At 35.7% G+C, this 13,166-nt stretch overlaps 1 protein-coding gene across 3 annotated transcripts; it reads right to left on the reverse strand.

Moving 5' to 3' along the window:
- Positions 1–2,056: 2,056 nt before the first annotated feature.
- On the reverse strand, positions 2,057–12,629 carry LOC103710496 (WPP domain-associated protein). Of its 3 annotated transcripts, XR_005514102.1 has the most exons (7): positions 12,309–12,629; positions 8,835–11,158; positions 7,850–7,976; positions 5,753–5,854; positions 4,114–4,613; positions 2,841–2,919; positions 2,057–2,644 (listed from the first exon to the last, which is right to left on the reverse strand). XR_005514102.1 is itself a non-coding variant. In XM_039131957.1 (6 exons), the coding sequence occupies exons 2-5, from the start codon at positions 10,955–10,957 to the stop codon at positions 2,866–2,868; spliced, it is 2,406 nt and encodes an 801-aa protein (XP_038987885.1). In that variant the 5' UTR covers positions 10,958–11,154; positions 12,309–12,629; the 3' UTR covers positions 2,057–2,644; positions 2,841–2,865. The 3 variants fall into 3 exon arrangements, 2 of the variants coding, with proteins under 2 accessions (XP_038987885.1, XP_008794443.1); XM_039131957.1 differs by lacking the exon at positions 4,114–4,613 and having other exon boundaries at positions 8,835–11,154; XM_008796221.4 differs by lacking the exon at positions 4,114–4,613.
- Positions 12,630–13,166: the final 537 nt, after the last annotated feature.

Genomic DNA, 13,166 nt, shown 5'->3' on the forward strand with positions numbered 1-13,166 from the left:
CCCAACTTCCGAGTTCGAGCCGTTCATGAGCTCGGGTGAAGGAAGTAGCGACCGAAAAACTTATTAGGTTTGACATGGCTTAAATTTTATTTGAAAACTTTTATTTTTTTTTACTATCAATTATATTTTTTGAACGATAAAAAATTGCTAATCCAAGCGGACCATTTGGACCCAATAATCTAACCTGAATGGCTTGTTGAGTCCCTGTGTTTTTCATGGGCCCAATGTAACCTAAATTGATCAGCCACATGACTCGAAAAATAACTTAGTTGGGCCCAGGTGAAACATGACATAGTTCTTACTTGGCCTACTTCCAACCCTAATTTTTAGAATAAGGTATCCGTAAAAATACCTGACTAAATATTTCATTTTCTTATTTTTTTGTAAAGTAATACACAACCTATTGTGGCTTTTAGGTCTAGTCATGCAACAAGACAGGCAATGCAAGAATAGCTTGTAGTAATTCTTGTTGGGTGTCATAATTCCAATGCAAGGCAAGATAAGGTGGGATAACTTTCGTAACTATCCTTATTCTCAAGTCGTAATTGCATTGTACCATAGTACAAGTGACATAAGATATAATTATTGTTAGCTTAAAAGACAAAAATGTGATCCTCTTTATGGTTTATTTTTGCTAATAAAAGGTTGTTTTGGTCATTCTGGAGAGACTCTTTGGCTGGAGAAGGAGAACTTATCCGGAGCACTCCAAGATGTGTTATCTTTTGATTTTCTTGGATGTGTCCGTACTTATCTTATATGATACATCCGCTTTAGCCAAAAAAAGAAAGAAAGAAAGAAAGAAAGAAAGAAAAAGAAGATTGTTTTGGTTGCTTCAATAGCAAAGGTGGGATAAAATATATGGATAACTCCAATACCAGAGTATCCTCAGTTTGACCAAGTTGTGAGGGTCAGCAATTCCAAGCGATTAAATGGTGGCATTTATTCCAGGGCTTAGGCCACAAGTGCCTAAAGCCCATCTCTCATGTGGCTCCAAAGCTAAGCCGAAGTCTTAGTTTATCCCGCTTCTTACATATGCTAGGAGGTGTACCTGCCTTATCTCAGGGATAAATATCAAACAGACCAAATTATGGCATGGAACTAGTGATCCCCCAAAAATTCGGTAAGCTTTGGGATAATCAGGGATTAAAAATTCCTTAGGGTCCCTAGAATCCTATTATCCCCTTATTCTATCCTCACACAACTAGTAAAAATACCCCAAAAGCCTTTCATTGACAAAAAAAAGTAACAAAAAACAAGAGTAGATTTATCTTTTTATCCAAATAGTAAGTAGAACTTATCAGTTATACTATGGTATCAGTATATACTGTAAAAAGAACACAAAGCCTGTCTATGGGGCATGTAGTATGTAGTCATGGCTTCTTCCTTTTTAAGGAATGCTTAGCCATTGGCAGTCACCCCTAATAAGCGTATTACCGCTATCTGGTCTTCCTTTGAAAGCCCAAATTTTACACTTATCAAATGGGGCTTGGTTGAGCTAAGAAAAAATCAACTAATTTTTCCAAAGCATTTTGGTTGCAGGAAGAGGGAACCGAAAGCCTCAAATGAGGCATATAGAAAACTAGCTTGAGTAATATATGCACATGAGATTTAAGGACAGAGTTTTTATAGTTTATTCAATAAGTTGATGCAATATAACTAGCATTGCCATGTGGGATTAAATGATTAAATCAGGTGCTAATATCTTTAATTTTTTTTTGGTATCAAAAGGAATATAATGAAATATCTTTAATCTTTATCGCACAAGAAAATAGTAATCCAGAAAGCTCTTGTTTATGATTCACCAAACTAAGCTCATACTTTCCTGGAGGGACCGATACCATCATAAAGCTAGTCCATAGATTTGTCTAAATGTTATGCGATCTTGAATTGGAATCAATACCCTGTAATAGCTGCAGTCGGTAATCTACTTTCCTATGGAAAGTTGACCAACATTTCTCTTTACATTGTCTTGTTACCACTGAATGTCCCAGTATACAATCAGCTCCAGCTAAAACAATGAGGAAGAAATCATGAATTTAAAATCTAATCCTCCATCTGTAGACTAAAATTAAATTTATATTGTAATATGTGAAAAGGGTCTTGCATCAACTAGATCTTCTCAATTGCTAAATGAGAGGATGATACAAGATAGTGATCGGCCAATGACTGTTTCTGAATATTGCTTCCATATGCATGAAGCCCTCAAATGGATTACAAGCAATTTCCACAAGCTATTCGTGTAAATAAACAAATAATTTCCTGAAAAGAGAAAATACATACCAGCATTTACATCATATACAATTGAGCTTGCATTGTATGACATCCATGATTCTACGTAAGATGGAAAGAAATCGACAGCTTCCTTTTATTTTCTCCAAACTTTTAATTGCAGTTGGTCAGCAAATGATTGTGAAGCCAACACCAAAAAGCACTCACAAGCGACTTCAAGCATCTACCTGAGCATACAGCTACCATTGCACCGAGAATAGCTTAGCTTGGTCATTGCCAGTTCTGATTCCTTGACATGGTAATGACTGCTTCCTTGAGATATTAACACAAATAATATGGCTCTTGACAGATGCCCACTAGGAAATGTAGAAACTGCATCCTATGCTTGCTGGAAAATCCATAGGATCTGTCTAAACTGAAAGCAAAAGAATGAATAGCAAAAGATATCTCAAGACTGGCAGCATTTGTTAAATGACATCTAAAGTAGGCTATTGAATCATGCAATCCAGTCAATTTTGAGTTCTGTGCTTAATGTGCCATGGGCTATTGAAAGATGTTTTACAATCTCACACTTAAGCACAAATACATGATGAATCGCGTTGGTAGTTTACCTGGCACGGCAATAGATCAACTATTCTAAATATTTTCTCCTTTTAATTCTCTTTGAACCAATTTTAAAATTTCCATCACCTGCCAGAATGTGAAAGATAATAATGGTGAATAAAATAACTAGCATATTTCAATGATCTTCATGCAAAAATATCTACAATTTGGAAAAAGAAAAACATGAAGATACTGTATCATATCATGTTAAAGATATGATATACACTCAAAAGCAAATGGTTTTTTTTTTCAAAATATATTCAGCATCAAAAGCATGTTTCCAACAATCTTCACTTGCAAAAATATCTATAATTTTAAGGATCATGTAGTTTCCTATTGTGTCTCAATTTGACAATATCATAACATGTTACACTAAAAGATATTCATGCCTGTGAAATGATCTATAAGATTAACAATACACAATCTTTATGCTACTATATTCAAAAATTGACATGATTTAAATTTACACGATAGTTTATTGACATGGAAGGAGATTCAAGAGCAAGATAAGAGAGCAATGATTGTAGAAAATGATAGGAGGAAAATTCCTAGGAAGCATTTAAATAATGTATAATTATAATTGTTGTAGCCTTAGCCTTTAGACCTCGAACAATGGTACATGTGAATGTAAATTCAACATATGCCCACCAAAAGCAATAGCCCTATGCCTTGACAATGAGATATATAGAACAGAAGTAATAAAGAAGAGCCAAAAAGCCATGAGCTAAGGACAGATAAGAGAGAAAGAATGGTCACAAAGGGAAGATAGAGAAAGGAGGGAGACCTACTAAATCAGAGGCATATGTTTTGCCCTCCTTTTTAATTCTTTTTCTTTAAGATAAATATGGTGCTCTAATCATGAAGAAGAAGGGACTTAAACAACTCTTCGTGGAGGTCACACCTATAGATTGTTACACACAATATGGGCAACATAAATAGGCCCAAAATAATAAGGCTCATTAAATTGAAATTTCAAAATAAACGTATTAACCTTGTCACAAAGCATAAATATATTTATTAAATAAGGTTTCAACACTCTGCAGTAGGTAAATTATATTTCCACCACCCACTCTCACTCTATCTCAAGCTGTAAAACATTATAAAACACTTGCATGCATACATGCACATGCACACATATGGATATATAAATATATACATAGATATGTATGTGTGTACTTTTTCATTCCATGCCTAGTTCCAACTCTGCACAGGTGACTTGGTTAAGATGTCAACCAACTAATATGTAGTTTTTACATGAGTAACATTCCTTCGTTCTCTTACCTCAGAGTTGGTCTTGGTGCAACAATAAGGTTACTCCACTTTGACCTAGTTGTCTCGGGTTCAAAACATGGAAACAACCTCTCTACACATAGGGGTAAGGTTGCGTACATCTGACTCTCCTCAATCCCTGTAGTCGAGGGAGCCTCATGCGCTGAACGCCCTGGAGCTATCCTTTCACTATAAACGACAATTTACCGCAATGTTCTTTGTTCATTCATGAAGCTCTGCAGCTCGAAAACGAGAAAAGATCTTGTTGGGACCATTGATCACAAAGCCTATCTCCTGCAACAATGTCCTCAGCTGCATGAATTCATTTAATGCTAGCCTTCTAGTGGATTTAGCGACCATCCCATGTTCTTCAATTTCCATGCCACTAGCGTTCCATTCTATGAAAAATACAAAAATCTAGTGGAGAAGCTCCAACAGAAAGAAGATCCAGTCCGATCAAAATCTGAAAAATCCCTTTAAGCTTTGTTTCCCTGTAGGCCTGTGAATAACACCTTTCATAGGAGCACTCTATGAATATCACAGTATGCAAAATGGTGTATTTTAGTTGAAAGTTGAGTGCACATAAATAATAAACATAGGAATCAGAACAAAAGCTATGTAAAGCTATACTATTTTTAATAAGGCATACTTGCCAACGTATCTCCTGAAGTTCCTGTATTAGCTGGCTCTGCTTCAAGCATTACTAAATCATCAATCACACTTTCTTCATAACTGATACTGGTCTTGGACTTGGCTACTTCAAGAAATACATTTAAGTTTCAAATCATTGGTTCAGAGAAAGAACTGTTGATGGATGGATCACAAGTTACCTCAGCCAGACTCTTTCTTTTACATCATATTTTTTCCTCTTTGAAATATTTTAATATAATTAAAAAGCTTTAAGAACCACCAACCAGCAATAGGAATGACATAACCTCATCAGCCCATCATCATCTCCACAAGTATTCGCTCAACAAATACTTGATACACACAACACTAGCTGTATAAATGTATAAAAAGCAAATGGTTTTATACTAGACCATATTAGTCACATTATCGAATTGACGATTCTAAGATTCTAATCATAAATTAAGCACTAGAATTTCTGAAGAGGTGAAAAAAGAGAAGATCTATGGGTGATGGTCATATTAAAAGGACTTTGCAATTAAGAAGCTGATCAATCCACACATTTTATGGCATAGTAAAACACCCTCCTCACTACACAAGAATTTTCTTTTGGCCCTTTCCTGTTTTTAAAGTTGTGAGACTTTTAATGACTTAGCATGCCTTCCTAAAAGCACAAAATAAGTACAATGAGAATATGCAACATATAAATCATATTGCTTTATATAAGCCACCCAAACATTTTGCTACAACATGCGTAGTATGATAACCCTAAAGGAAACCAAAGTTGCAAACATCGTGTATGAAGTAATATAGGTGCCACTATAAGCTTATGAAGTCTAGTTGCATGCAATGTAAATGTCATTAGCTTTCTGAGAGATTAAAAAGAGAGTAACAAAAAAAAAATCTACCAAACCTTTTGGTTATACCCAAATATCTGCTGAAAATCAATCATTCTTAACAAGATTAAGTTGTAGAACATGCTAAAAAATAACCAAAAGCAAAATGAAAATGAAAAAAATCTTACTCCAGGATAATGTTGCAATACTGGAGAGTAATGATCAAGTGCTATGTAAATCTTTCCCAGAAGACCCAGAAGAGCATCAACCTCATCCCCTAGAAGATCAACCTATGTCCAAATAAAATATCAATAAGCAACTTGTATAAGTGAGACAAATTATAAATTGCAATGGCTAAATTCCTGGTATAAATGTCTTGACGACGAGGCATGTCAAAATTTAATAATTATTACTGTGTTTAAAATTTAAATGGAGCAGAAATCAAGCTAATTTATGATTTTCCATGTTCGTTGAGAAACTATCACTTTTGTAAGAGTAAGTTTTCTTGTGCCTTGATAATTTAAGGATCCCTTCAAAAAGTGGAAATTCTAGAATGAGTATTTGTTTACTCATACATTGAAGTTTCCTTTTTAATTTTATTTCATAACATTATCTTCCAAAATACTTATTTTTTTAAATATGAAAGAAACAAATACAAAGAAACATGATTTAAAACTAAGGATGTCAAAACGGATTCTTCTTGTCAGCTCTAAAGACTATTTTCCAATGCTATATTTGTAATGCAAGAAACAAGACACCGTTTATTTCCTACTTCAGAAAGATAAAGGGGAATCCATAATCCAAAAGCATTGAAACCAAAGTTGGCGGAACCATCCCGAACCGGGCGGTTCCGGCTGATCCGAGCCATACCGCCACTAGTATGGTTCCGACAATAGAAACGAGACCCATTGCCGGAGTTGAAAAAGAAAGAGAGCAAATGGGGGAGGAAGGGGGAGGGAGAGGGAGAGGTTGAGATACCGACGGAGGGAAGCTAGGCCGCGGCCGCTTTCCCTGTTTCGAACACCCTCCTCTGACCTCCCTCCCTCTCTTCCCCTTCTCTCTCTCTCTCTCTCTCTCTCTCTCTCTTTCTCTCTTCCACGGTATCGTGCCCTCTGTCAGTACCGGCCCGGCATGGCCTGTACAGAGTGTGCTGCCGGAAAACCAGTACAATGCCCGGTATCGGTTACTCCGACATTGATTGAAACTTAAAAAAATGTAATTATAAAAGACGAACTGCCTTATAAGATGTGAAGATATAAAAATTTACATATATTTTCCTTTAATCAATCTAATAGCTGGTACCAAACCCCTAACATCTAAATTAAGGGTTTAATTTGACCTTGAAGCAAGTTTGGCTCAATTAAAGAGCCACAGATTAATCAAGATGCTTCGAGAAGACTCTTGCTCAGTTCAGATTGAAATCTGGCATGATCAAGCTTGTCAAGATAAGAAAGAGTCAAATTTATCCAGAATTTCAAGCTTGAAATTTATTTCAAGCCATGCATGATTAGGACTAGGTTCGATCAAGCTTTGTTCTTCTAAATTGCTAAAGAAAATGGAAAAACTAGGAGAACACGCAGAATAAAAGACTTGAGCTCCAGCAGTAGAAAAGATCAAGATAACATAGCTAGAAGTTGAAGATTAGGCATCCTAGCATATTTAGCCCTTAATATGAATGGACACCAAAGTTTTCCCAAGGCCAAAACTGAATCATTGAAATATTGTTTGTTGGTTATGGTTATGCTTTTCTAGGGAAACGGAATCTAAAGGTCTAAAGAACTAACAAACAGTATATAAATACAATTTAAGTGATAAATTTTATTGAGATGAGGCTTCATGATGAAAAATAGATGCAGTAAAATTTGGCTCTATAAAAGAATAACATTCAGAATATGATTATTAAATTTTCTAATAAAAAAGTTGTGGATAATGTAGAGATTCATTTCTCCAGTGTTGGAAGAGACCAAAAATCTGAGTAGAATTATGTAAGCAAAAAATCACATACATCACATAGAACATGATGCTGGTTTAGCATGAAGTGAGAATAAACTTTAAATGGCAGTTGATTTGGCCCAAAAATTAGGGTGAATACCAGAAAAAAAATTATCCCAGCCGCGCATACATATGAAAAGGCTTGCTAATTATGGTGATTTTATTATTAATGGTGTTTTATAAGTTAGGAAAACATTAATGATAGACAGACTTAACAAATTATACCTTAGAAAAGGTCGGGCCAAACTTGTAGGAATAAAAACATAATCAGCAAGCAAATCTCATACATATACCTCAGCTTCAGCCTTTTGGAAGTTAGAACATCTGATTTCAAGCATTTGTTTGAACCAAGATTCCTTTTTCTCTAGAAGGATAGCCTGTTTCACTAGTGGCTCGAACTGATGACTCAGTATTTTTAACCTGTTAAAAGCAGATAACATTACTTACAAGGTATTCAGTTCATGAGATGCAAAGACCAAGATAGAATTATTAAATCAAAGTCAGAGATGTTTCAATCCAAGTGCAGTTGTTGCCCGATCTGAATTGTTTAAAGCCTCACAGGTTATAACAGCTTTTACTTTCAAAGAGGAAGTGAAGTAGAGAGTGAAGTCTTAGCATACAAAACCTTATTTTTTGAAAATACAAAATAATTTTTCTGGATGCCTTCCCCTAAAACATGCAAATATTTTCAAAATTTTGCATCATAACCTGTCAGACTCTCTTCTCAGACCAAGTCAGACACAACACAAATCTAATTCCTGATATTAGCTCCATTTGTACAAAGGACTTCACAAGCAATTACTGGGTAAAACTCAATATTGAAATCTCAAACTCTTAGTTCTTCCAATTATGCAGCCATAATATGACTTCAAGAAAATGGGCATAACACCATATTCTGATTTCCTTTATTGTATATAACTACCTATCGAACAATAATAGAAGCTAAATACCGCCCATAAACCATTTTATTCTGAGTGCAATCCAGCACTCTCCCATATCAATTCTGGAGCATCCAAGAATGATCTCCAAGAATGAAATTTCATCTATATGTACACAGAACAGTGCAAGGACACAGAATATATACCATAATGTATGTAAGATACACATGCATGTTAAAATCTTGTTGCATATGTGTTATTCATTTAGGTTTACTCTTATTTCAGGCTTAAGTAGAATAAGACCAATTTAATCCACTTACTCTACTTTAACCGGCAAAACACTATGATGCATTCAAGTTAGAATAAGAAAAGCTGAGTAACAAAAGCAGTAAATAAGCACCTAGACTCAGTGCTTTTGATTTTCTCTGCCAATATGCTTTCAAAGTCTACAGCTGCTTTTGATAACTCCATCACAGCAACAATAATGCATTCCAACTCCTTTGCTTGCTCTCTGCCCTTAGCGTCAGATAATGATAGTGACTTTTGCTTCTCCTCAACCATATCATGAAGCACAGCTTTCTGCTTTCCTGCTTTCTCCAAGGCATCTGCTGCGCTCTTCAATTTTTCATTCAGTTTGTTTGTCTCCAACTCATATTGATGAATTTGTTGCAAAGCCTCATTCAATCTACTCTCCATTGAATGTGATTTCTTCTTGAAATCTGATATCAATACGTCTTGCTTGCATACCTGGTCTCTGAGCAGACTAAGTTCCTGGTGAACTAGGTCAAACTGCTTCTTCTGCTGCATCAGTGTAGATCCAGTATCTACTGCTAATTTTTCCTTTTCCTTCATCACTGTGGATATCGATGCTATAGTCTGCTTTAACTTCTGTTTCTCTTCAATTTCTAATCTTAATGCCTTGTCTTTTTCCAAAATTCTTGTTTCAAGAGAAGCCTTTTCTGTATAATATTTTGATATAGCAGGATTTATGGTAGAAATAACATCCCAAGCAATTCCTTTAATTATAACAGAGTAAATCTCTTGCAGACAAATGGTCTCAATCTTTATATCCTCCATCCTGCATTGATGCTCACAAATCAACTCCCTTAAAACAACATTATAAAATTCATCTCTAATGTTGGTTTCCATCTTCACGTCTTCCAGATCCCCTTTGAATTTCATAATTTGTTTCAGAAAGTTAGCCTCCACTGACGAGTGAAGCAACATTTGGCTCGCTGTGTCGGAGACCTGTGAATATAGATGTTTGACCTCCCTATTTTTATCCAAAAGCAAACTTTGTAGGCCCTGATTTTCTAAAAACAAGGAATCAATTCTGTACTTCAAATGACATATTTCGTCATGATCATCACGGATTGGGGGCAGCTTCTCTTTCTCCAAGAGAATCCCATTGAGTTTCAAAATGACTTCTGGAATTTTTCTCTTTAAAAGTTCAGACTCCTTATCTTTTCTAAAATGTGATGAACCCTTTTCCTTGAGGAATTCCCTCTTGAGTCTGAACAACTCTTCTGTTTTCTCTTGCAAAGCTGATTCATGTTGTCTTCTCAACTTGGTCATTTCAGTTTTGAAGAAAGACACCAGTTCTTCTTTTGTCATGTGCTTCAGTTGGGATAAATCAGCAACCCCCATCATGAATGTGCCAGAGTCCCCAGATTTCTCCATGATGATGGTTCCGTTTTCCTCAGCATGAGATGGAAAATGATGATTTCCTAACACTTTTCCAGGAAAGAGTTCCTTTCTTTTTGAAACACTCCATTCTTCGAAACTTTCATGGCTGTTATCTGAGCTGAATAATGACTTAGAAATAGCATCAAGTTCTTCACACACGCTAGCTAGCTCTGTAAATTTCTCCTGCGAGTTCTTGATTAAGGTATTAACCAGTCCTCTTTGCTCATACAATTTTGTTTCAAACTCATCGTGTAGACCCTTAATATAATACTGAATCATGAAATTACTGATTTCTCTCTGAAATTCATGTACCCAATGCTGTTCCCACATTGAAGCCTTCATCGACCAGAATATGTCATTAATTTGTGCAAATCCTAATTCTAGCATTATTTTTAGACCATCAATTTGTTCATCTATTTCAAGCAATTTTTCCTCAGCCTTTATCATAGGAAATATACTAAACATTCCTGAATCCGTGGAGCCTACAGTTATTCTACCATGAGAGTTCGAGGTCCTTAAATCCTGAAGATCCTCCTGAAGTCTATGAAGCTGTTCTTCTGCTGCAAGCTTTAATCTGCCTAAACGCTTTGGATAATTCAAATCTACACTTGCATCTAAACAGCTCTGATGCAACTCTGATTTTGTTTTGTCAATTTCAATAGAAGATTTTGGCAACATCACAAATGATGCTAACCTGTTGCTTATAGCTGCATCAGACTTACAAGACTGCAACCTCTCATTCAAGATAGCTATTTCTGCTTCCTTTGAATCAATTTTCTCAGCAGCTTCTTCAACCAGAGCATTTATTATACCCTTGAAGACCGACTCACTCACCATTCTTGAAATGCTGAGCCGGTCGTTTATCTCATCCCAGTAAGAATCCAGATCATCAAGGAGAAACTTTTCATAAAAAACCGAGTCATTCTCGATGTTCCCATTCCCCTTAAAACTTCTACTTGATGACAAAGACCTATATGCTGAAGTACCTGCCCTTTCATCCCAGATCTCAGAATTCTCCACCGGTAACTGCACTTCTGACTAAAAAGAAGTTCCAAACATCGACAATTCCAATAAAAAAAAGAAGAAAATAAATTAATTTTAATGCCAATTCCAGAATAAACAAAACTAAAATCTCCACTAGTCTCATTCAAAAATGGAAATAGTTATGCTTTTAATGCAAATTTCTGAATAAAAGAAACTAAAATGCTAACAAGTCCTTAATAAAAAAAGACATGCATGTCTCATCCGGCAGAAAAACAACAATTATGAGAAAAACGGACCAACACAGCAAAAACAGTGAATTTAAGCAACAACAGACCCCTTCTTTACTATCCTAATACAAATTCCACAAGCCAATGCCAAATTTGAAGGTACAAAAGTAATTAAGCTGCCCTCTATAATGCATATATTAATTCAAAATGCCAAATGCAGGAAGTTCGGAGATCCTAAATCAATTAACCTTGTTTTAAGTACGAACCCCACTGACACAAAAGAAAAGACAAAAAAACAAAAAAGAAACAAAACCCAGAAGAAAACGGAAATATCTCTGCTTATGTAACTAAAAGAAACCGAACTCCCCATTCAGATTAGTAATCCAATCCAGAAAATAAAAGAAAAGACAAGTAAAGTGCAAAGTTAAATAGAGAGATCCTTCAGCTAAACCAACTAAAACGGCCCAAAAGATACAGATATTCCAACTAAAAACCTGACCTTTACCATCGTAATCTAAACTCCATAAGCCAGTACCAAATTTCAACGATATAAAACTCCTGAAACCACCATCAATAATGCAAAATTTACTCCAAAAGGCCAAATTTAGAAGTTCCAAGATCATAAATAGTCCATTAATTGCTATAGTGCTAGAACAAAGCCACTACGGGTGAATATTTAACAGAACCAAAATCATGAAGTACCCAATTCTTACCTTTGTATCTCAGATAAAATCTAAGAAATCTAACTTAAACCAAGAAAACTTTTGGAAGACCGATGCCAAATCGATGAATCCCTATATCCCACCAACTGAAAAGGCCAAAGGCGCCACTGTTCCAAATAAATTAACTATGCCCGCCAATGATTCAGGCAAGAAACAATTCCAAATAAATCAACTATGCTCGCCAATTATTCAGGCAAGAAACAACCAAAAACGGATCGGAAAATCAATCAACAGTCAAAAAAAAAAAACACTCACGGATTCGATCCGGTCCATGGAAGCAACGAAGAGGGGACCGTTGGGGGGAACACTTCGAACTTCCCGCCACGGCTTCGTGCGGTCTCGTCCACTCGAGTGAGCCGAAGCTAAAAAGGAGGGATTTTTAGGTCTGCGAGGGAGATCTTTTTACCCTTTGTCCGATTATGCGGTAAATTTCTTTAGGGTTAGGAGAAAATAAGGGAGGAGAGAGAGAGAGAGAGAGAGAGAGAGAGAGAGGCGAAAGGAGTCGTCAGTCGGAAAGAGTCCAAGGAAAAGTCGTCGGCAGGAGGCGGCAATCAAGCTGTCTGAGAGGGAAAACTAAGCTCGAAAAGTACAATGTCCAAGGCGAGATCGACGGCAGACAGGTGGTCCACTGTAAGTCTGTAATTAGTAAACTCTAGCGATCAGGAAAAGCTTTATTTATTTCTGTTTGACTTTTTTTTTTCCTTTTATATCGAATATTTTAAATTAATATTAATAAGTTAAATCTATTTTTGTTAAATATTTTTACAATTAATGTGCTCCCATATCCAAAATTTCTTGGGCCATTTGGTACTGGCTATTTATTTTGTACCAATTCTTTCAAGTTATACTAATTTTTTTGTTTATGGATGAAATTTTTCATGTGTATGCTATATAATCTTTTGTACCGCAATACGAGAAATGATTGTATGCGAAGGGTTGTATAGTGTCGTGTAGTAGAGGGGCATTGTGCAGTCCGAAATTATTAAAATTTTATGCTAAATTAATTCTTATAAATATTGATATAGATGCATATGCTTCTCCAATATTTTTTTTAATTATTGATGTAATTAATAAAAAAATCCCATCTTAAGGAGAAGCATTTCTTCTGTTTCT

Source organism: Phoenix dactylifera, chromosome 11 (assembly GCF_009389715.1).
Source record: "Phoenix dactylifera cultivar Barhee BC4 chromosome 11, palm_55x_up_171113_PBpolish2nd_filt_p, whole genome shotgun sequence".
In the NCBI taxonomy this organism is placed as follows: Eukaryota; Viridiplantae; Streptophyta; class Magnoliopsida; order Arecales; family Arecaceae; genus Phoenix; species Phoenix dactylifera.

Coding starts and splice junctions, on each gene's coding strand:
- LOC103710496 (XM_008796221.4), bottom strand. Junction 5,855..7,849: donor TCCAAAAGGCTGAAGCTGAG/GTATATGTATGA, acceptor ATTTGGACATAG/GTTGATCTTCTAGGGGATGA. Junction 2,920..5,752: donor TATTGCAACATTATCCTGGA/GTAAGATTTTTT, acceptor ACATTCTGGCAG/GTGATGGAAATTTTAAAATT.